Genomic DNA, 24,855 nt, shown 5'->3' on the forward strand with positions numbered 1-24,855 from the left:
ACTGTGACACTACTCTTCCCTAGTTAGTGGCTCCCGGAAATTGCTTAAGGAACAACAAACTTAAAAGACCTGGTTAGCAATGTCGATCACTGTGATCGGGAACCGGCAATCCAAAGTGTAAAACTGTTTCACCCTCCCTATTACACGCTCAACAATTACTCTGGCACTAGCCACCCGGCGGGAGTGCGCCATGTCCTCCTCTGGCATTTGCAACTTTCTGAAAGCAGGAATGTGCACCTGCACCCCTGATGGCATGTTATTAAAGGCCCGTTCACACAATGCATTTTTCTCGCGCATCTAGTGTCACGAAATGTAGTTTCGCGAAATGGTTGCGCCGTCTGAACGAGTCCGAAAAGGATGCGCGCATCTCAAAAAAGGTTGCGCGCACACCTCGCTTCTGGAGCAAGCTTTTGCTGAAACTTTACCGAGTCCTGTCAATCACTCTAAGGGCGCCGCCAATGGCCGTTCAGAAACTCTCTCACATGGCCTTTGAGGGGGGAGCGAGCTGTTTGAGAAGACCACTTCACTGCCGGCGTTGTACCGGAGCCAAATCCGAAAAAAACCGAAAACACGAACGATGGATACTGCCGGCGCTTCCGCAAGCACGTCAAGCACCACTGAAGGAAAAGTGAGTAGCATATCAGAAAAAAATCCAGCCATGGACGAAGACAATCAGCGGGAGTTGGCGAGATTAGAATAGTGCTCATAGCATTGTTGTCGCGACGATACCACTGGATAAGAGACCATCGAGTAAACTGAAACCAAGTTTGCTTTGTTTACAGCGAACGTGAAACCATGTGCGCTCTCTGAAACAGTTGGCACAGTAAAATCGGGGCAGACAAGGGCACCGAGAAGTAACCGGATTGGGCAAGTAGCGTTTCTATGAATACCATGTGCATTGATAGGAGCTTTGGAAATGAATTAGCTGCGTAAGGGCTCGGCGCCGGCACATGTCCTGCATGTACAGGTTGCCACCTCAATCGGCTTTGCGCACATGTGAGATCGCTCCAAGTAGTGCAGTATGTGAGAAAAAAAAAAAGAAATTTAAGTGAATTGACTGCATAAAATGCGCAAAGCAGGTCCCCAGATAAATAGCGATCTGATTCGGAGCTCACTCAAAACGGTGCATCGGTGTGTGTGTGTCACGTTCGGAAATACTGGGTGGTCCGGATGGCAGTGGTTTTGATAAATCTCAAAAAGTCATTTTGTTAGCTACGGCACAGTCATTGACCACGTAATTTTGTCTGTGTGGTGCATTTAGTTCGTAAAAATATCAGTGTTTGCCCCAGTCAAAAGTAACAAAAAAAATATTTGGGCCGACATTCTTTCAAAGCTAGAAAACATTCTTGTGGATACCTGGGACGTTTGATAGACAAAAACTGAAATGAGAGCAAGCTTTGTAGAACATTTTTTCACCTTTGCTAATCGAAATGCTGCAATAAACCACACAACACTTTTTTTCTAATTTGATTGAAATACATGAACTTTCTTTTTTTCCTTTGCAACTCTTCACTGGGGCAAGTGTCTCCTTCGATATTTAGCTTGTGTGTCACAGCTTGCAACACACATTTTCGTGATTAATTATGACGCAGTGCTGCCATTCGTACCATCCGGCAGTATACATGCATGCGGAGCAATTTATGCTATTTAATATTATACTGTGTCCCCATACTAAATTCGTTTGAAGAAAAACAAAATTAAATCACGGACAGTTTGCAGCAATGCTTCATTTTTTAAACAAGTAAAAAGACCAAGTAAATTGCATGTTTGAGACTTGATTTGACTTTTTATTTTCCAGTTTCAATGGACGGTTTCTAACCAGAGGACTCTGATAGAGTTCTATATGGTACTCGTCAGTTTCTGTACCTGCCAAACCACCCCGACTTTAAAAAGAAAAGACTCCGGGAAACCACAATGCAAATCCTTGCAGACATGCTGAAATGCACTGGTGAGAACATGGTTTTGTTAGTACCATACAGTTTCTAAATTAATACTAGTTTATTTAATCTGACTTTTTTCTCCCACAGTGGACGAGACAAAGGCAAAGTTCCACTCGTTGAGAACATATTTTAATAGGGAATGGTCCAAAACACAGACGAAGAAGTCCGGCCAGGGGACGATCATGTTTCCAAGTGGGAGTTTTTTGAGGATTTAAAGTTCTTGAAGACGAGTCTGATGCCACAGCCATCGTTTTCGTCCTTGGAGGAGCCGGTGGAAGAGGTGTGTAGTACCTTAACCACCATGTAAACAGTACTGCATACCTTATGAAGGAAACAAGCTACATTATGCCAGTAAAATGAGTACAACAATGGGGCAGTCATCAACATTTAGGTGCTAGACAGCAGCATATATAAAACAGCACAATTGCTCAAGTGTTAATGCTGCTTATTTACATGGAGGCAATGTGCCTTTTCTCAGTTTAATGGGTGAGGTGGAAGCTACAAAAACAAGCTGCACCTACTGTGCAGACATTCTTGTGCAGTGCAACGGTCACACAAGGCTACTTGTTCGTGACTTCAGCTTTGGTTTCGCTCCATCTGATAGTTGAGCATCATATCGGGCTGAACTGAAGAGTACTGTAATATTAATTTCTATATTTTGAACAGTCTGAGACATCAACGCCCCCTATGATGGTGACGGAGGGGGTGATCGTCGAGGACACCACGCCAGCTGAGGTGCGACGGCCAGTCTCGAAGAGGAAAAGGAACGGTCAGCCCCAGCCCATTAGAGAACAAGTGTTCCTACATGCGCTGGAGCTGTTGTCGTCTAGCGCCAAGCATGAAGACGGAGACCATGATTTTGGGGAGTCAGTGGCAACCACAATCGCCGGCCTTGATGAATATAGGAAGGACATGGTGATGATGAGGATTATGCAGTTCATTTTCGAGGTAAAACATTCCTGTATTGTTGAACAGGTTTATAGAATGCACTCCAGGGCCAATAGCTTTATAGTAATATTGCGTGGGTTACTTCAAATTAAAATATTCCAGAGCCATTTAGGATTCACATATTTGCATGGATAGCACGCTTCTGCGTGCTATCCAAGGACAGTGAGCTGGACGTACAAGGAATGACTGAGTAAGTGGAAAATAAAACGCTTTGTGTACAACAACGGACACTGAACTCTCAATAATTTACATCCAGCCTGTTACTACGGTGTTAGTGCTTATTAATATAGTCTGACTGCCAGGCCACAGTTCCTTCCTGATTGAAATGCCTGCAGAACTCGTCTCTGACAGCGCTGGCAGTCACCGATGGGTTGATTCCATGGTTGTCCAAGGGCGATAAGGCACCCACGTTTGATAGCTTCTCCGACTGGATGTCTCGGTCGATAGCTTCATCGCGAAGCATGCTGTACAGTGCACAGCAGGCCAGCACCAACATTATCACATTGTTGGAAAGAGCCTGAATGGGTCGGAGAAGGATCTGAAACCTCTGTGCGAGTACCCCGAAAAAATTCTCTGAAACTCTCCGTGCCCTGGAGTGCCTGCATAAAAATTAGACTTGCTGCAGCATTACCATGAGACATTGCGAGTGACATAGACCATTCTGTCTGTAACCTGTACACCCTACCTGTAGTTATAGATCTTCTGGGGATCTGATGCCTTCCCAGGATAGGGACACATGAGGTTAATATCACACTCGCAAGACTTAATTTTTATAGCAAACAGAGTAACACTTAAAACTCCTCCCTGGGGGACTCCATTTTCCTGAGGGAACACATCAGACAGTGTAGAACCCAAGCGGACCTGAAAAGTCCGGTCGCTTAAAAAATTCTGTATACCCTGGAGCATGCGGCCTCGTACTCCATAGTTGTGCAGATCCCGAAGAATTCCATACCTCCATGTGGTATCATAGGCCTTTTGCAGATCCAAGAATACCGAGACACAATGCTGCCGATGTACAAATGCCTCGCGGATAAATGTCTCCAAACGAACCAAATGGTAAGTAAGTAAGTAAGATTAAGGTTTTAATGGCGCAGCAGCAACGGAGGCCATAATGCGCCAAACAAAATGTTTATTAAAATTCAGCAAAACAGATGCTAGACTATAGAGAAGATTTTTATAACTTGTGTAGATAACCAGTTTTGTTAAGAAAATTAAAAACTCGTCTAAGTGGTACTAAAGCACTGTCACCAAGTAAAAACATAGGATGAAAGGGTAGATAGTCTCTAAAAAGTTCAGGAAAACATGATACGCGCAGTTGATGATAAAACCTACACTCCCATAGAATGTGTAAAATTGTAAGTAATTCCCCAGAATGGGCACAAAGTGCAACTTCTTCGCCACAGAGGAGGTACATATGTGTCAGACCTGAGTGGCCGATTCTCAAGCGACAAAGCATAACCTCGAGACGACGGTTTCTGTGAAATGAACTTTCCCAGATGCCTATCATTGGTTTAATCACGTGGAGTTTGTTGTTGGTTTCAGTGTCCCATTCTAGCTGCCAAGTCTTTAAAAGAGACTTCTTTAAAAGTGGTTTAAAATCCTGATAGGGCAGGCCAAAAGATGCTAATGAATCTGTGGCAGATGCAGCCAAGCGATCCGCACTCTCATTCCCTGCAATTCCCACGTGACTTGGTACCCAGCAAAATTTGATATTACTTCCAAGGCGCAGAGCTCTGTTTACTTTAAAACGAACATGTTGTGTAAGTACATTCTTTGTGGAAACTCTGGAAGAGATATCAGCTAAGACGCTTTGTGAATCGACAAAAATGACTGCGTTCAATACACTGTTATCCAGAATATGCTCAATGGCTAATAAAATACCATAGAGCTCTGCAGTGAAGATGCTTGCCATTGAGTCAAGCTGCACAGCTCTTCCAAAGCCACTAGAATAAACAGCGCAACCAACGGAACATAAAGATTTCGATCCGTCGGTGTAGTATTCGGCGCAACCGCTAGATATCCTTTCTTGCAAAGATAGAAACTCTTGCTGAAGAAACTGTGGAGCCACGGTCTTCTTACTGTATTTGGTGAGAGACCAGTCACAACATACGGGTAGCTCGTTCCAAGGGGCAATTCTCTCTATAGATTTTAGCAAGTTAACACCACTTGTGGAAGGGACAGGGAGGTTGAGAGAGTTACAGATACTTTGAACTCGAAAGCCTAGGGGGCGCACAATTGTTGGCTTGTTTTCAAACAATTTACAGAACTGAGGGGTGTGTAAAATACTATAAGCAGGATTTTTGGGATCCGAGAGGACTTTGTAATAATAACACAGGCTCAAGTACTGTCGGCGTTTTTCCAGAGACATTTGATGCGTGTCCACATACAAGCTTAATACGGGTGACGTGCGAAATGCCCCAGTGGCTAGCCGGAGTCCGAGGTGATGAACCGGATCCAACATCTTTAGAGTGGAAGGTCGTGCCGAACCATAAACAATCGCTCCATAATCCAGACGTGACCGAACTAAAGCATTGTACAAACGTAGGAGGCATCGTCTGTCAGACCCCCAAGATATATGTGACAGAACCTTAAGGATGTTTGAGGATCGCAAGCACTTTTGCTTTACTTCCTTTAAATGAGACTTGAATGTAAGCTTTTTATCGAAGACCACGCCTAAAAATTTATGTTCCTGCTTCACCGATATTTCTATATTATTCAATTGTAAGATTGGGTCCAAAGTCAAACCTCGTCGCAGGGAAAACGGCACACACACAGTTTTCTCTGGGGAAAACTTAAAACCATTTTCATTTGCCCACTTGGTCATTCTGTTTATTGTGAGCTGCAGTTGCCGTTCACAACTGGAGAGGTTGCAGGACGAAAAAGATATTTGCACATCATCCACGTAGAGCGAGTATGAAACAGATGACGGTATAACTTGAGCCAGACTGTTTATCTTAACTGCAAATAAGGTGGCACTTAAGACTCCGCCTTGGGGGACACCATTTTCTTGCAAGAAGACATTGGATAAAGTCGAGCCTAATCGGACTTGAAATGTACGCTCACTTAAAAAATTCTGCAAGCAACGAAGCATACGGCCACGCACTCCGCAGTTGTATAGATCTCGAAGGATACCATACCTCCACGTAGTGTCATATGCCTTCTCTAGATCAAAAAACACCGACACGCAATGCTGCCGGTGTACAAAGGCCTCACGTATGACGGTCTCAAGTCGGACTAGATGGTCCATGGTGGACCGTCCAGCACGAAAGCCACACTGCTTAGTGTCAAAAAAGTTTTTCTCTTCCAAAAGGAACATAAGGCGGCGATTTATAAGCCTTTCATAAGTTTTCCCCAAGCAGCTTGTAAGTGCTATGGGGCGGTAGCTGGTAGCCAGAGAGGGACCTTTTCCAGGTTTCAGCAAAGGTATAACATGGGCACTTCTCCAAGAATGTGGGAAAGCAGCAGCTTCCCATAGGTAGTTGAAAAAAGACAACAGGTGGGACGAAGATTCATGAGACAGGTGCTTAAAGGGATACTACAACGAAATTTCGGCGCTCATTTTTTTGGTCTATATGTGTTCAAAAGAGCAGTATCACATGGAACATACCAATATCTTGTTAAAAAAGTCTCGAAAAGGAATTTTAAAACGAATTAAACGATTAGCAAAGAGCACCTGGTGGATGTCGCTAACGCCTCGTTTGTAATGCTCGTCTAGGAACCTTGAGAGCTAGTGACGGAGGTTGTCTCGTCTTCGGCCACGACGAGAGAAGAGGGGAAGGAGGAACTCCCCTCTTCCCGAGAATCCCTTTTCTGTGTCGCAGAAGTCGCTATTGTCCCCCTAGAAGATTATAGAAGATTAACCCGTCACTCAAAATTCGTACAAAAGCAGCCGCTTCGGTGGCTGGAACGACTAGGCCATCCTCTCTACGTCAGCCTCGCCGTAGCTTTGCTCGTCTTGAGACGACCTACGTCACGATTGCGTTGGATGTCACGTGATCTAAGCTGGGCCTTCTCCGAGCGCTTGCCAGAGTGGGCCGTTTATAACGAAAAATACAGCCACCAGGATCGAAATACAAACGTGCGATTGTCATTTACGGATATTGTGGATCATATTCAACCTATTTTTGAACACGACGGGAATATTTCAAATTTCGTTGAAGTATCCCTTTAAGCATCTCGTAGTGAATTCTGTCTGGCCCAGGTGCAGATTGCTTTTTTAGGCTGAGAGCAACTTCCAGTTCACACATTGTGAACGGTCTATTGTATGCAACAGAGTTGAAGCCTGACATAGTGATTTTCTGCTTCTCAGCGGTAGACCGGTACTTTAAAAACTCCGTACTGTAATTGGAAGAGCTGCAGACATGCTGAAAATGTTCTGCGAGGAAGTCTGCTTGTCCTGTTAGAGATGCTGAGATTGAAGGAAAAAGTGGAATCCTGAAAGCGTGGTAGTGCCCACGAACTTTTTTGAGACGATCCCATACTTCTTTAGCAGTAACAAAACTATTTAAGGATAAAACATACTTTGTCCATGAAGCCCACTTGGCCCGTCTTCGCGTCCACCGAGCTTGTGCCCTTTTTTTCCTAAACTCTACCAAATTACGGAAAGTTGGATAGCGACGAAAAGTTCCCCACGCCTTGTTCTGGCTTTTCCGAGTGGAAGTACATTCCTCATTCCACCAGGGCTTGCACCTCCGGGGAAGATTTCCTGAGGTCTGTGGAATTGAAGCAGAAGCGGCATTTATAATGCATTCTGTAACGTAAAGCGTTGCATCCTCAGGAGTCATATGAAGAAACAAGGAGGGATGAAGTGTAGCTTCTAGACCAAAAATAGACCAGTCGGCCTTTTCCAACTTCCATCGTGGAAGGCGCGTTGGTATCGATGAAACTGGTAAAACGCTCTCTAAAATTATGGGTAGATGGTCGCTTCCAAAAGGATTGTTTAAAACGTTCAATGAAAAGCATGAAAGTAAAGATGGTGATGATAGTGATAGGTCAATTGATGTAAAAGTGTTGTGGGCAGCACTAAAAAATGTTGGTTCTTTCTTATTGAGCAAGCAGATTCCAGTTGATAATAAAAGCCTTTCAATAACTCCACCTCGAGAGTCTTGACGAGAGCTTCCCCACAAAGGATGGTGGGCATTAAAATCACCAAGAATTAAAAAAGGTTTAGGAAGTTGTTTGATGAGTGCTTGAAGTTCGTGAAGATGCAGCGGAACATTAGGTGGTAAGTAGAGTGATACTAGAGTGATAAGGCGGTCAAGAAGGATGCGAACTGCAACTGCCTCGAGTGAAGTTTGTAAAGGAACTTCAGCACATGCCACTCCACTTTGAACCACCACTGCTACACCACCCGAAGGGTTTGAGGAATGGCGGTCCTTCCTAAAAACTTGTTGATGATGCAAAACCTGCGTGTGCGAATCAGTCAGGTACGTCTCCTGTAGGCAAATAGCAACAGGACGGAGCTCATCAAAAAATGAATTGATGTCATCTATGTTACGTAGAAGGCCGCGACAGTTCCACTGCATAATGCCTATATGCTTAGCCAGTGCAAAAGTGAATATAAAAACTGGTAAAAAAGTAAAATGAGGTGACTATGGCTTAAAATCTATTTTTTTGCACGGGGCATTTTTCTTTTTTACAGCCTCTTTCTGCTGGCCAGTAGAGTCACTGGTGGCAGAAAGAGAGGAGTCAGATCCAGCGAGGAAACTTTCGTCGCCGGACTTGGGTCCACCCTCGTCCATTGGCTCTTCAGGGGGAGCCGGAGGAAGACCCGGTGGGGTTGGTAGCCTTAACGGCTCACTAGGTCTCTGCTGGGTCGAGACGCGGGGTTGTCCTCGGCCTCGAGGAGGCAGGGATGTAGGGGCGGCGGGAGGTGCCGCCCCCTGCTTCAGGGTGGACGTTGAAGGAACAGCGTCCACCGTGTGGTTGGAGTGCAGTGCAGGTGGCACTGCACCCGCGGGTTTCAGAGGGGACACTGGCGGGAGACACACCCCCCCTGGAGGGGTCTGTGTTCCCGCCGATGCCATCACGGGTCGTGCGGGTCTCCTGCGCACGACCTCGGCATACCCTCCTTTCGATAGGAAGGAGAAACGTTTTTTCGCCTCATGGTAGGAGATGTTTTCTGTGGTTTTCAAAGTAAGTATTTCTTTTTCTTCTTTCCCTTTTGGACAAGAGCGCGAGTATGCTGGGTGACGGCCATCACAGTTGACACATTTCGGTTCACTCTCACAACTGTCAGCAACATGCTCCTTACTGGAGCACTTCGCGCAAGTGTCGCTTCCCCGGCAGCTCCGTGACCCATGGCCGAACCTTTGGCACTTAAAGCACCGCAGGGGATTCGGCACATAGGGGCAAACACGGCACCGGAGGTAGCCTGCCTTTATGGCCTCTGGGAGAGTGGTGGTGTCGAAGGTCAGTATAATGTGTCTCGTTTTACGTTCTACACCCTCACGACGAAGGGTGATGCGACGAGCGGCAACAACTCCTTGGTCTGAAAGGCCTTCAGTGAGTTCTTCCTCAGACGAGTCCATTAGGTTGTCCTCCGAGATAACTCCTTGAACTGTATTAAGTCTGCAGTGTGGAGTAACGTTTACTTTGTATTCAGACACAGCGCTGAGAGAAAGAAGGGCATCACTTTGCTTTTTGGTGCTGATCTCAACAAGAAGATCACCGGACGGCACCTTTTTGGCAGAGTAATCTTTCCCAACGATTCCTTCCAGTACCTTGGCGACTAAGAAAGGGGACAGTTTGGCAAGTGGTTTTTCTTCTTCAGAGTGTAAGACCAGGAATTTTGGAAATTTTTCGAGTACTTTGGATGTTTCGAGAGTGACTTGAGCTTCGGTGCGGCCCCTTTTGGGGGGCCGATCAAAAGGTTTAAGTTTGGAACCCATATAAAGGGGGAGGGTTTTCGGAAACTGTGATGCACCGCCCACCACCGAGCCCAACAAGGGAATAGGTAACGCTCCATAACAAGAATGGCTTGGCTGAAGACGTTACTCTATTAGTGCTGCCCAGTCTCTATAACCAAGAGTGGTTCTGGACAAGGTGTCTGTCGCCACCCAAGGTTAGCCCTTGCCGCCAAAAGAGTTGAAAAGGAAAGAAGAGAAATGAGAAGAGTGAAAAGGAGGAGAAGACAAGGGTGAAAGTAGAGAGGGGATAGTAGAAGTGGCGACTAGACTGAATCATCCTGGCCGGGCCTTACCAGGACTCCCGTCTACGAGAAGCAGGGGCCGAAGTGGTGTATTGCCTCACCCGGGGGGCCCCGAAGGGTCCAAACCTACCCCGGGTTCGGCTCAACCACCAGGATGCCCTTTTCCCCGGACACGGGAAAGCCACGCACAGCCATACGTGGGCGGGCGAACCCGCATGGCTCGGGGTCCGTGGAGACGCCACTCTCCAAACACCTGCTTTCACAGGTGCCCCCTGTGGGGCGAACCAAATGGTCTGTGGCTGATCGTCCCTCCCGAAATCCACACTGATTAATGTCCAAAATATTTTCTTCCTCTAGAAAATACACCAGCCGCCGGTTGATGAGCCTTTCATAAGTCTTCCCGAGACAACTAGTGAGCGGAATGGGACGGTAACTCGCTGGAGAAAGGGGCCTTTACCAGGCTTCAGAAGAGGAATAATGTGGGCGCTTTTCCAGCATCGAGGGAAAGCAGCTACTTTCCATAGATGATTAAAAACGCAAGCAAATGACTTAACGATGCTGGGGACAAGTGCCTCAGCATTTCGTAATGAATCCTATCTGGACCTGGTGCAGACTGCTTTTTTTCACCCAGCGCCACTGCCAGTTTGCACATACTGAACGGTCTATTGTAAGCTGCCCGGTCATATCCTGACATCGAGATTGATTGCTTTTCAGCAGTAGAGTGAAACTTTTTAAACTTTACACTAAAGTTTGAAGAACTAGATACATGTTGGAAGTGCATACCAAGAACATTTGCCTGATCTTTGAGAGATACGGCAGGCAAGGGAAAAAGAGGGATTCGGGAGGTTTGGTAGTCTCCTCGGACTTTTCGCAGGCGGTCCCACACTTCCTTAGCTGGAACAAGGCTATTTATAGAAGAGGCATATTTGGTCCATGAAACCCTTTTAGCCTGTTTTCGTGTCCAAGTCGCCTTAGCCCAACTTTTCTTGAATGCAATTAGGTTTTGATCGGTAGGGTACCGACGAAAAACTCCCCAGGCTTTATTCTGGTCCTTGCGAGTGGTTGTGCACTACTTAGTCCACCACGGTTTGCACCTCTTAGGAAGATGTCCAGATGTTTGAGGAATAGAATTCGAAGCTGCACTAATTATACATTCAGTGACATAAACTGTCGCATTGTCGGGGCTCATAGTACGAAGCAAAGATGGATCAATCACAGCCTCTAATTCAAAAATAGACCAATCGGCATTCTCTAACTTCCACCTGGGAAGGCGAGGGAAGGCGAGTCGGAATCAATGGAATCGGTTTAACGCTTTCTAAAATAATGGGAAAATGATCGCTGCCAAAAGGGTTGTTTAAAACCTTCCATGAAAAACATGGGAGTAATGATGGTGATGATAGGGACAAATCAATAGCTGAAAAAGTGCTATGGGTGGCACTAAAGACGTTGCTTCTTTTTGGTTCAAAAGACATAACCCGGATGATAATAGAAGTCGCTCAATGACTCCACCACGAGAGTCCTGTCGAGGACTACCCCACAGGGGGTGGTGGGAATTAAAATCGTCAAGAATTAAAAAGGGCTCGGGCAGCTGGCCGACGAGTCCCTGAACTTCTTGCAAATGCAGCAGAGTGTTGGGCGGCAAGTAGAGCGATACAAGGGTAATGAGGCGGTCGAGAAGAATTCGAACTGCAACTGCCTCAAGTGGAGTCTGTAGAGGGACCAAAGCACAGGCAACTCCACTCTGTACTACCACTGCTACACCACCCGAAGGGTTTGATGAAATGTGGTCCTTTCGGAAAACCTGATGACGATGTAGCACTTTTGTGTGGGTGTCACTCAGATAAGTCTCCTGTAAGCACAAGGCCACAGGACGGAGCTCATCAAGAAAAAAATGTATGTCATCAATGTTATGAAAAAGGCCGCGACAATTCCACTGCATAATGCTAAAATTGTGGATCATTGTGAAGTTTATAATAAAAAATAAAATTAAAAATAACTGTCAAGAGTACCGTATTTGCACGAATATAACGCGACCACGAATATAACGCGAGGGCAGGTTTTGATGCCCTCAAAAAGAAAAAAAAAATATTATTACTATTATAACGCGAACCGAGGCTGCCTCAATTTCTCGCACTCGGGGGCATAGCAGATGTGAAAAGTCAATGGAAATAGAAGAAACATCAGTTCATGTTTCGACTGCACTCATCCTCACTGCTCAGGTCCTTCCGTTTACAATCCACTTGGCGACTACGCAGATAAGCAGCAGCACGGTACCTGCTTGTGTGGTAGTTCCTTTTCCTTCGGTGCGAGCTCCTCGGCAGCCCACAATCCAAACAAGGCAGGAAGCAGAAGCGCCAACACACAAACACCAGATCACTCTGGAGGAGAAACTAAACAATGCGCAGTAGAAAAAAGACTGCTGAATTCGATATACGATCACACTTCTAGTTTTGGTCCCTCTGCATAAACAAATGCCTCGTGTTGCACGATTGCGTAAATGCGGTTGGTGGTCTTGGCTTAACTTGTGTTGACTTGACTTGGCCCGGCTTGGCTTGGCTCGAATTGGCCAGTGCCCGCATGGCGCGTGCTGAGTTTCTGCGGCGTGCGCGCGTTGTACAAACACAAAAAACGATAAAAATCCTTTTTTATGTTTTCTATTCGCCCCTTCACATGGCCCAATAGCTAATAAATTCCCTTCCACACATCCACTTCTTTTCCCACCGGATATTTTGCATTGAGCCAGAGGGATGGCTTTCTCCTCTGGCTTTTTCCCCTTTCTCCAGACTTGTGTGCCTCGTGGCTGAACTCGATTCCGAATATAACGCGAGGTGCGTTTTGGAGCACGTAATTTCGGAAAAAAACTCGCGTTATATTCGTGCAAATACGGTAAGCAAATTTTCTACGACTTAAAATCTATCTTTACACACGGAGAATTTTTCTTTTTGGAGATGTTATTCGGCCTGCCCGTGGTGCCACCGGAGGCCGGAAGTAGAGATTCAGAAGTCGAGTGGAGTCTGTCCTCGTCGTACCTTGACCCACTCTCGTCCATTGGCTCAGCTAGAGCCAAAAGGCGCTCCTCCTTGGAGGCCTGTAACCTCGATGGCTCCCCCGGTTTCCGAGATCCACCAGGGGCAGAGGGACCAAGTCCCCGACCTCGTGATGACTGAAACGGAGAAGCAAGGGGTGCAGAACCCTGTGCAGGGAACGCAGACCCCTGTGCTCGGGTGGATCCCGACGGACCAGCATCCACCCTGTCATTTCGGGGTGGAGCAGTGTGCACTGCTCCAGAGGTACCTTTCTTCTGCGACGAGGTGGCCTCCGTCTGCTTGGTTGATGCATCCGAGCCTTTCGCACGGTTAGGGGGGGGCACCTGCCTGGGCAGCTGAGATAGCATGCCCTGGAAGTTGCACCTTTAGTTTGGGACCAGAAGACTTTAGTGGTTGTGCAAGGTCCCCATAAGACACTTGCGTTCCCACAGACGCCATAGGTGGTGCAGGTCCCCGGCGCACCACCTCGGCAAAAGAGCCTCTCTGAAAACCTAAGAGGCGACGTTTTGCTTCGGGATAGAAGATGTTTTCCTTCACCTTCAGGGTCAGGATTTCCTTTTCTCTTTTAAAGTGTTCACATGACCTAGAATATGCAGGGTGCTTGCCTTTACAATTTGCACATTTCATATCTTCATGACAGTCATCGGCGTTGTGCTCAGAGCTACCGCACCTGGCACATGTCTCACGGCCACGGCAGGATCACGAGCCGTGCCCAAAGCGCTGACAATGAAAACAACGGACAGGGTTAGGTATATAAGGCCGAACCCTACAATTCAAGTACCCCGCTTTCACGGAAGAAGGCAGGCTGTTGAGCTCAAAGGTAAGGACCAAGTGCCGCGTAGGAAGTTCTTTGTCATCTCTACGGATGGTGATGCGCTTTACAGCAACAACACCCTGGCTGCGCATGCCTTCAAGAATCTCTTCCTCCTGACTCTCCATCAGGTCGTCCTCAGATATAACACCACGAATGGTGTTGAGTGCACGGTGTGCAGAGACGCTCACTTTTGTGTCAAGGATATGGTTGAGGCAGAGCAACGGTGCTGCCTGATTTTTCTCAAATACTTCTACCAAAAGGTCTCCAGAAAAAGTCTTTTTTGCATTAAACTTTTCCATTGCCAAGTCTTTTAAGACCTTAGCCACAAGGAAAGGGGAGAGTTTTGACATCGGTTTTGTCTCCATCTTCAGAATGTATAATGAAAAACTTAGTAACATAGACAGTGTTGCTCTTGTCCAAAGATGGTAGATATGCATCGGTGCGGACCCTTTTGGGGGCCCGATCAGAAGGTTTACGCTTGGAACCTATAAGAGGGGAATGGTGTTCGGAAACTGTTGTGCACCGCCCACCACCGAGCCCAACAAGGGAATAGGTAGCGCTTCATAACAAGAATGGCTTGGCTGAAGATGTTACTCTATAAGTGCTGCCCAGTCTCTATAACCCAGTGTGGTTCTGGACAAGAGGTCTGTCGACACCCGCGGTTAGCCCTTGCCGCCAAAGGAGTTGGAGAAGGAAAGAAGAGAAATGAGAAGAGTGAAAAGAAGAAGAAGACAAGGCTGAAAGAAAGGAGGGGATAGTAGAAGTGGCGACTGACTGAATCATCCTGGTTGGGCCAAGCCAGGACACCTGTCTACGGGAAGCGGGGGCCAAAGTGGTGTATTGCCTCACCCGGGGTTCCCGAAGGGTCCAAACCTACCCCAAGCTCGACTCAACCACCAAGATGCCCTTTCCCCCGGACACGGGAAAGCCACGCACAGCCAGACGTGGGCGGGCGAAAACGCATGGCTCGGGGTCTGTGGAGACGCCACTCTCCAAACACCTGTTTTCACAGTGTTCGAGGCGGGGTTTAGGCTGCACGTCCGGAGGCTTCCTGTCTCGCGACGACGTCCAATTCCCGAAGTGAAGAACCCAGGGGTTCAGTGGAGGTGGGAGACTTGGTAACGTAACGAACGGTTTAATTACATGGTAGCGATACAGTCGTCAAATCCGAGAGAACAACGGAGCAGCCTCGCGCTCCGCCTTATATAGGGTCCGTTTCTCCCTCACTCCCCGCCAGGGCAGCCAGTGCGATGCAGCAACCCGCCGTCAAGTGCGATGCAGCAAAGTCCGCCGTCCAGTGCGACGTAGCCAAAGTTCTTTGCAGTTAGGCCACGCCTCTCTCCCTTTCCCGAGCGCACCAACCACCACGCACACACACACGTCCCGCTAACGTCACGGGCGCGTTGAGACTTGTTGCCGCAGGCCCCGTCACGCAGGCGACAGTCCCGGACTCGTCTTGACTCGTTTCCGCAGCGTTGGAACTCGGAAGAAGGTCGCCGAAGGTTCCATTCTTAACAGCCCCTCCGGGGCCAGGGAAACCTCGAATGGCCGGTGGTACTATCGCTGGCCTGAAGAGGTGGGCTTGGAGTAGGCTTTGAGAAGACGCTGCAAGCACTAAGCAAACTCCCAAACCTCTCACAACGGAGGCATCAGCGGAAACGTCCCCCACGCCACACCGCAGTCAAACGCTCGGAATCCGCCAGAGACCCGCCAGACTGGATTACGGATTACCAAAATTTGCCAAAACAATGCAATTTAAAACCTTAGGACAATTTCGGGTATCGAGACCCGCTGTCGCCAAAAACCTCATTTCTCCAAAGAGGTCACTATGAACAAAATACAAAAAGACAAAACTTCGCAATTTGTGAGGTCATTTTGGAGTTTTAACGAAGTGTCCCCACTTTGATCCTCATTCCCGTGGATGACGAAAACCTCTGAGATCATATCCCTACTGTTTTTGGTGATATCAGAAAAATCTGCTCAACCCATCGGCATTGCTGTTAAATTTGCCTTTCTTCTTTCTTACGCTGAAGTCATAGTGATCGATTTTCACGTGATTTCTAGACGTGAAAATGCGGTCCTTATAGCGCCGATAAAACAATCCACCTTTTTCATGCCCCGTCACATCGGTCCCAGCAATCTCCTGAGCAGTACCGCGAAACCCTGACACACTAGGGTCGCTCTTCTGCTCGACTGTCAAAGACACTCTGTCTACTCGTAACAGAGGACCAAAGTTACGTGACGCCGGAGCTACGAGAGATCCTTTAATGATCCCGTCTTCCTCCGCCTTTTTCGCCGGCACGTTGCGACGGCGTACGCTTTCTAGTGCTACGAGGTCGGGCTGTTCTACAACTCGGACCCCCTCATCCCGTTTCTCTGCCTCCAACTCTGGGAGTGCTTGCTCCCCGTCAGCTGCCTTTCGCTCTGGATCACTCGTTAACAAAGGGGCGAGCTGACGCGATTTGGACCTCGTACACGACTGAACGAGTCCTTCTCCCAGTTGTTGACCCCTTTCGCGCAGCAGGAAATCTGACCGGTTAGAAAACAAATAGGAATACTCCAACGGGACTGTTTGCGAGACAGCCGCCTCTGTCACTAGCTCTCCGAACGGGCCAGTTATCCTTACTCTCGCCATAGGCAGACAGACACTGTGCTTCTCGAGCAGCTGCTTGATCCAAACTACCTTTCCAGTAAAGTCGGATGTCGTTACATACGACGGATGAACAACGAATGACCTCATCTGAATACATTTATTCAGATGAGGTCATTGATAACTAAAGAAATCGTTCACACACTTAAATTAAGGAGAAACTACTGTGTACGAAGAGGTATCATATTACGGACTAGTGATCCGAGAAAAGTAAAAGGGAGGAGAAACTATATACAGCATTTTACATAAGCGTACAAAGTGGTATCATATTAGAGACTAATGATTTGAGAAAAGATGATGCAGTGTGAAGTTGTACCTTCCGGTATATTTTACATCTAGAGTAAAATAAATAACTTTACTTCCACACACAAAAACAAAGATATAATAGTAAGATATTTAGGTTGGCTGTGTATTTACGATTACAAACAATTTCGGGTGACGGATGCCATAGTGCCTAACTGGAGCAGCTTCGATGCTCTCGGTGTATGAATGAATCGTGGCAAGCCGATATATTTTATCCTGCTCGAGGATAACATTTTGGGATTTTTTTTATAGTGATCAGATAAAAATTATTAGTAACCACCAACAAAAACAGTAGGTTAAATACCCCGTGAAGAAAAATGTGATAAATAAGATGTCCCTGCATTCAAAATGAGCAGTCCTTGGGAAATCAAATTCGGCACTTTACGCTAAGGTTTTCCTCGCTGTACCCATTTAATAAAGTTAATTCGAAGCAGATCCGACTGTCCGTGCTACATATACGTCACAGGTCCCTTCTGTTGATGACTTGCTGAGCCGCCACGCGTGCCAAGACTGAATGCCAGGGAAGGCACGCACCGTCAGCCACTCTTCTTTTTTTTGTTCACGATACCGAACAACCTCATTTTCGTCCAGATATACAAGATGCACGCCTTTCAGTTTCTTTGATAGAACGCTCACCATTGTCCTGGCCGTCTGAATTGCGCTTACTGAACGTTCTCTCTGGTTGTTCAGCATGGCCTGGTGCTTCACGAGTCCGCCAACTCCGTCACATGCATTTTTCCCATGTCCAGATGCAGAAAATAACCACTGGGCTTGTGGGCAATCGTCCTTTGCAAATTGGTGAAGCTGGTAGCGATTCTTGAAATGACTGGCAGCGCCGTCACTTACGTACGTCACGTACGAGTATACCGCAACATTGTCTTCAACCCACTCCTTCACTTTTTCTAGAGCCAAGCAAGCGTGAGCGGCGTCGTGACACAGGTCCTCACTGATGATGGCAAAGCTGTTTGTAGATTTTCTTGTCGTCACTACACATGTAAATATCGAAACTTGTTTTTTTTTTCCAGTGATATGCTTGCACTTCGTCAGGAAGCACGATGGTCCAGTTTTCAGCAAAGTCAAAATGAAAGACAATGCTCCCGCGTTGCATGCACTGTTTTTCATCGTAGATCGCTTTACCTTGCGTTTGCCGGATATGGTTGTGAAGTACCCAACTTCCAACCGTCCGCAACCTGGTCCGAATTCCGGTGCGCTCTTTCCCAGCTACGCCGACAAACGCCTCTGTGGGAACAGTGCATGGCATGGCCGGCGAACACTCTCTACAGGTGATTCGGACTATGGTGGAGGCAAAAAAGACCATCCTGGACATCGCCCGTAAGGGAAAAGGCACATCAATCTTCGTCTTTTTTGAGGGCCCAAGTATGCCTGATCACGTGACTCTGGGCCCGCGGTGGTACAGGGTTTATCCGGCTAAAGAACAAAAACCGACTCAAAGGGATCGCCATCACGACCGGCAGACCTCCATGGAGATGCCCCCACTCACATCAACATCAATATCGGAACCGCCACAAGCAGAAAACAACCCATGGAGAGGCAGACCTACCTTTGCGCGTGTACTCCATGCAGGTCGGGAAACACCGAGCCGGAACGCAGAGCTCTCTGTGGGCCAAAAACCCACCACCCCCACTCGGTGCCACGGTGCAGCTGTGTCGCAACGCAGGGGAGAGAGATCCTCCTCGAGACACGGGGGCACCTGGATCCGTGGAGACATGGATACTCGGGGGCCCCTATCATCGTCAAAATGCGGCCGCAATCGTCCACTCATGCGGTGCAGCCGAGGAGATGGCGGGATGCCCAGACGAGATATGCGCTGCCGATCCGTGCCGTCACCCAGTGAGCGGTCCCAATTGCGGAGAGCGATGACTGGAGGTCGGCATATCGAGCCCTTTGGTTTGCAGGAATCATCCTCCCGCGGTGCATTTTGGCCTGCACGGAGCGAGCCTCCTTTTGGTGACATCGATATGCGACGGACGGGGGCAGTAAGTTGGCCACCGCTTGTTTCGCTGCTCCAAGAAGAACACCAGAGGGAAGAAAAACGTCCTTACACAGACGGGTCCGCCTCCAACGCGTCTGAGAGAAGCCGGAGCGGGAATGACAACAGCAGTAGGCATCCCACGGAACCAACCAGCCTCCCCTGCAAAACAGCTAGTGGGACTCACCCAACCCTCCCGCATACTTCTCTAGCAGCCGACCCCAACCAGCCTCGGCTCCCGGTCTCCCCAAATGATCGCGGCCGTCCCCCTCCCAGTTCGCCTGAGGCGCACGCTGCTGCTCCTCCTCCTCTCTTCTCTACTCTTTCGAGAGGGCATGCGACACCAGCGCGGTGCATGTGCGGACACTCGGGGAATTCCGCGGAGGCGCTGAATGACTTCCACCAAAAGTGTGTAGCGACGGAAATGATCCTTCATCAGACCTTCACTCCACTGGTTAAAGAACTGCTCTCAAGTCTGCTCGAGGCTAATCCACAAATGAAGGGAACATCCGACGAAAACCGAACCCCACAGGAAAATACTAGTACTGCCCGACAACTATCAGACACTCAATCATCACAGCCACATTTCCGAGGGACAGAGGAGTTCCCGCTCCTGCCTTCTCGGCGGGAGACGTCTACAACCGCCGATACCGAAGACTTGGTGTCGCCCATGCGGAGAAATATCAACCGCGATCGACCTCTGCACCAAGACATAGACACACGCATAGACCAGCTGGAAGGCGAGATGCGCGAAGTAAAGCGCTACTTGAAGACCATCCTTGACAGACTCCCACAACCCAACAATGGCCAGGACAAGTAAAGGTTGTATTATGTGGCAGTGGAATTGTCGAAGCTTGGCTCCGAAGAGGGGACACCTTCACCAGTACCTACAATCCCTACCACCAGAACGCAGACCAGACGTTTTGGCCATACAAGAAACGTGGAAGGCCATCACCATTCCGGGATACCAAGCCTTTAATCACACCAACTCATCAGGGGTCGTACGAGTCACCACGCTAGTGCGACGGAACCTACCAGCACAACTTCATTCAACCGGCATCGAAAACATCGAGCACACCTTCATCGAAATCTTGGCGGGCAAGAAGAAGAGCCATCGCAGCACGTTCATCCTCAATGTATACAGTCCTCCGAAGGCACGACACTCGTTTCACCAGCTCCTGCGCGCCGCCATAGACATGGCCAAGGGAAAAGCTCTGCTCATCGTTGGAGACTTTAACGCACCACACATGTCATGGGGCTATCCGCGGGACAGCCCTAAGGGTCGGCAGCTTTGGCAGGACATTGCCACCCTGGGACTGGACCTACTTACAGACCCGACGCAGCCAACTCGGAAAGCCACGGGCGGATACAAAGACACATCACCAGACCTCACACTCGGTCACTACTTGGACGCAGAATGGCACAACACCCTGGAAACTCTGGGCAGTGACCACTATATCCTCAACATCCTCCTGAGACGCGGCCCTACGAAGCCCATGGGAAGGCCTCTGCGAGTGGTCGAGTGGGACACTTTCAGGCAGGAGCTTGACGAAGTGGACCGAGACGGAGAGATCAAGGACCTGGATCAGTGGACCGCAGGCATCAGAGAAGTTGAGGCCTCAGCCACAAGAAACATTCCCGAGGAGGCAAATCTGACCGCGGCGGACAGCCGGCTCCTGCACCTATGGGAAATGAAGACAAACCTTGAGGCACGCTTAAGGCGAAAGAAAGGAAATCGTCGGCTACGCAGGCGAATCGCAACATTGTACAAGACCATCGAGAGTCACGCCACCTATCTCACAACTAAGCAATGGGAAGACACCTGCAACGAGTTCGAAGGAGCTCCCAACACTCCAAAGACGTGGAACATCCTTCGACATCTCCTCGACCCCGGACAAAGCCGAACCACAGTTCGAAATCAGATGGAGTGTATCTTGAGCTCATTCAAGGGAGATGGAAACGAGCTTGTCCAAGAAGTACAAAACAAGTATATCGGACGAGCTCCGCCAACACCTGCGATGGAATACACGGGCCAGCCAAACCTTACGCTAGACGAAGAATTCCGACCCTTCGAAGTCATGGCTGCGATCCGAGAGCTCAAGACCCGCTCCGCTCCCGGACCTGATGGAGTCTCAAACAAGCTACTGCGGCACTTGGATGACAGAGAGATTGACCGGCTAACATCATACTTCAACGTCTGCTGGCAAAAAGGAGAAATCCCAGAATCCTGGAAGACTGCGAAGATGGTGTTTATACCCAAGCCTGGGAAAAAACTTCAACTGGAAGCCCTGCGCCCCATTTCGCTCACGTCCTGTCTCGGGAAGGTCTTGGAGCATGTCGTACTCAATCGCCTTAACAGGTACGCAGAGGCCAACAAAGTCTTCGCGGACACGATGGTCGGGTTCAGACCCAAGCTCTCGACGCAGGACGTGATGCTCCGACTGTATCATCAGATTATGGCAAGGGAATACGCACCCAAAAGGGACACCAGAGCCATACTCGGGCTGGACATCTCCAAAGCATTCGACAATGTCAGCCACGCAGCCATCCTCCGTGGGCTAAACTCCATTGATGTGGGCGAGCGCATCTTCAAATACATACAGAACTTCCTATCAAGTAGGCAGGTGCAGGTCTCGATCGGCGGTTTCCAATCTGACCTGCAAACTCTGGGCGGAGTCGGAACACCGCAAGGAGCAGTGCTCTCTCCGTTTCTCTTCAATATCGCCATGAAAGATTTACCGACGAAACTACAAGGTATCCCCAACCTTCACCACAGCATATACGCAGACGATGTCACTCTGTGGATGGTAGGAGGAAGCGATGGCGCCATCCAAGACTCGCTGCAAGAAGCTATACGCATCGTGGAAGCCTACGCTAAGGAGCGCGGACTAGCCTGCTCTCAGGAAAAGTCGGAGTTGCTACTCATGGCCGGCACCACGGTAAAAACTCCCTCAGGCATCATACTGCAGGTCGGAGGCAAAGACGTCCCTCGGGTCTGGCGACTTCGGATACTCGGTCTGTGGCTGCAGGAGGATGGCAAGAACACATACAGCATCGGAGTCCTCCGTAACCACGCACAGCAAGTAGGAAGACTCATAGCAAGAATCGCCGGAAAACGGTACGGGATGAAAGAGCGGAATGTCATTCGCCTTATCAAAGCCTTCGTGATTAGCCGGATTGCCTACATTGCACCCTTCCTGGACTTGACACTCACGGAGAGGGATGCCATCGATCGCATCATCCGCTGCGTATACAAGAAAGCGCTTCACCTAACACCTTCAACAGAGACCAAGCGACTCGAGAAGCTTGGGCTTCACAACACCCTCTCGGAAATCATTGAGGCACAGAGGATAGCCCACTACGAAAGGCTATCTCTGACCACAGCGGGAAGAACCATCCTCACATCTTTGGGCATCAACTACCACCCAACAGGGCACAGTACGCGAGGCTGGCTTCCAAACGAGCTACGCGAGCAACTAAAGATTTCACCTCTGCCTCGTCACATGCATCCAGTGCACGACGCAGGCAGACGCATGGCCAGAGTGAAGGCTCTGGAGAACACTCTACGGCAAGGCTGCGGCGACTCCGAGGTGACCTATGTCGACGCAGCCTCAGCTGACAGGGATCGAATGACCCTTGCAGTTACGAATCGCTCCGGCCAAATCCTCACGGCAGGCAGCATGTACACCAGCAACAGTGCAGAGGCAGAGGAGGCAGCCATCGCCTTGGCCCTCACCCTCAGCACCACGAAAGTCATCGTCAGTGACTCCCAGATGGCCATCCGCCAGTACATGCGTGGTCACATCTCTGACAAAGCCCTCAAGATCGCCACTGGTCATCGTCTGATTGACCACCCAGTCCGCATACTGTGGTCTCCAGCCCATGCGTCACTCCCAGGCAACGAGAGTGCTCACAGCGCAGCCTGCGCTCTTACCAACCGGGCTAGCACACCAAGTGAGCACTCGACCTTCGCCACGTGGAACCACGACAACCTCTACACCTTTAAGGGGGTGCTGGACCACTACCGAGTAGAACGCCGAGCCTACCCAGAGGCTCACAGCACTCTCAACAAGGCAGAATCCACCATCCTCCGTCAAGTCCAGACGGAGACCTTCCTCAACCCGGCGCAGTTGCACTCGTGGTACCCAGATACCTACGGCCCGTCTTGCAGGAACTGTGGCGAGATTGCCACACTCCACCATATACTCTGGGGGTGTCCGGAGCTGCTTCTTCATTCGAAGAATAAGGAGTTCATCAAGCAAGCCAGGCAACCAGGTGCCTGGGAATCCTTCCTGCGGGATCCTGACCCCACGACTCAGAAAATTCTAGTCCAGCTGGCCTCGGACGCCGCCGGGAACATCGCGTCTCGTCTGTCGACCGAGGGGATCGCTTCGTCAAGGGTCTCTCCCTAAGAGAGGCTCGGTTGACGCGGGGATCTAACAGTCTTGGACCCAATAAAGTCTACCTCACCTCACCTCACCGTCACTTGGATGACTTTTAGGAAAGTCTCAGGTTCCAAAGTTTTTTTCACAAGGTCGCCGGACTCCCATGTTGCAAGCACAATCTCTTCATCCTCCGGGATATCAAGTTCCTGGAGTGTAAGAAACTGGCCTTTTGGGCAGTGATCACAGTCTCCTTGAAGGCACAGTTCTGTTGCTGGGTCGCACAGAAATGCCGAGTTCATTTCACCAGTGTTGAATGTTGAGCCTGTAACGTTCTCTAGAGCGGCAATACAAAGATAATAATTGGCGCAGCGCACACAAACGCACACTTCCTGGTGTGGAATACATTGGACCCATCTAGGGCGCAACGAATAAAATTTCATTAGCCCAACGCCGGAATCGGGATGCTTGTCTTTGTATATACGGAAGGCCTCTCGTATTGAGCGTGTCATGAAGCGCTTTGGCACGAACGTTTTCTCTCCGTTGAGCATGACAGAGATGACGTCCTTCTGGTTGGGACTTTGGCGCGAACATTGTAGCTCGTCTTTCGTGAAGTACTCTAGGGCAGCAGACAGGTTCTCAGGGCTCACCTTGCACCTCGTGTAAGGATCCGGCTCATACCACACGCCATGCTTTTCCTTGAGTTTTCGGGATTTACTGATGAGGTACATTGAGGCCTGTGGAATCATCTTTTGAACCTCATTCTTCGTCAGTGTTGACGGCAGGAGTGTAAGCAGTTGACAACGTTCCCGGAGAGAGGTGGCGGTTTCAAAGGCCTGCCGAAAGTTGTCCACCCACTCAGTGCATGTGGAGCATGTTGGTTCGGACGACCCCGATGGTGCGTCCCTGTCGTACGCAATACGTAGCCTTGAGCGTATATTCTTGACAGCAACCTGCTCCAGTTCTGTCTGCTTTCTCTTGACATAGGCAGGCCTGTCCCGACTTCTTACGACGCTTGGTTGTCTCAGCGGCGACACATCTGTAGGTAGTATGCTGCGATTTAGATCTTCAATTGCTTCTTCAGCTGGCACAAATATGTCAGGCACTGCTCTGAGCTTCGCATCGAGATCTCCTTAGTGATGTGCATGAAGCAATGGTAGCACAGGTAGTCCGTCGCACTCACTCTGGTGGAACAGTCAGGCGGAAGAATTTGCTTCAACGAGTTAAGGTCCAACTCGCCAACACTTCGAAAATTCCGCTGCTTTGGTATAGTCTTTTTGTGTTTGCAAAAGTAATCTGCACAAAACACTCGTTCGGAGCTCCAGGACGTCTTCATAATGTATACATAAACAATAGAAATTAAACCCCAACTGATGGCATATAATTGCCAAGTGAAAGAACTACTGGGTGCACAAGTGACAAGTCCGAGGCTGAGGAGCTCACTCACTGCAAACGTACATTTGAAAAGAGAGGTCACAACTGAGGCTGTCGGCAAAGCTTGATCCACGTCAAAGGAAGAAAGAGGGAAAGTCTCCAGACAAAAAATTGTGGTCAGCGGCCTTCGAAAAAGACTTTCCGGAATCGCACTGTCGTCCCTCCACGCGCTGATATGAAAGCACCCGAGCTTCTAC

At 49.0% G+C, this 24,855-nt stretch overlaps 1 protein-coding gene and 1 pseudogene across 1 annotated transcript; both read left to right on the forward strand.

Annotated features, from left to right (window-relative positions):
* Positions 1–190: 190 nt before the first annotated feature.
* On the forward strand, positions 191–19,662 carry LOC115328966 (annotated as a pseudogene).
* A 10-nt stretch (positions 19,663–19,672) lies between these two features.
* LOC121837625 lies at positions 19,673–23,254 on the forward strand. Its single transcript, XM_042293315.1, has 2 exons — positions 19,673–20,917; positions 21,746–23,254. Exons 1-2 carry the CDS (start codon positions 19,673–19,675, stop codon positions 23,252–23,254), a joined length of 2,754 nt encoding a protein of 917 aa, XP_042149249.1.
* Positions 23,255–24,855: the final 1,601 nt, after the last annotated feature.

The sequence above is a fragment of the Ixodes scapularis genome, unplaced genomic scaffold (assembly GCF_016920785.2).
Source record: "Ixodes scapularis isolate PalLabHiFi unplaced genomic scaffold, ASM1692078v2 PGA_scaffold0__279_contigs__length_252992795, whole genome shotgun sequence".
In the NCBI taxonomy this organism is placed as follows: Eukaryota; Metazoa; Arthropoda; class Arachnida; order Ixodida; family Ixodidae; genus Ixodes; species Ixodes scapularis.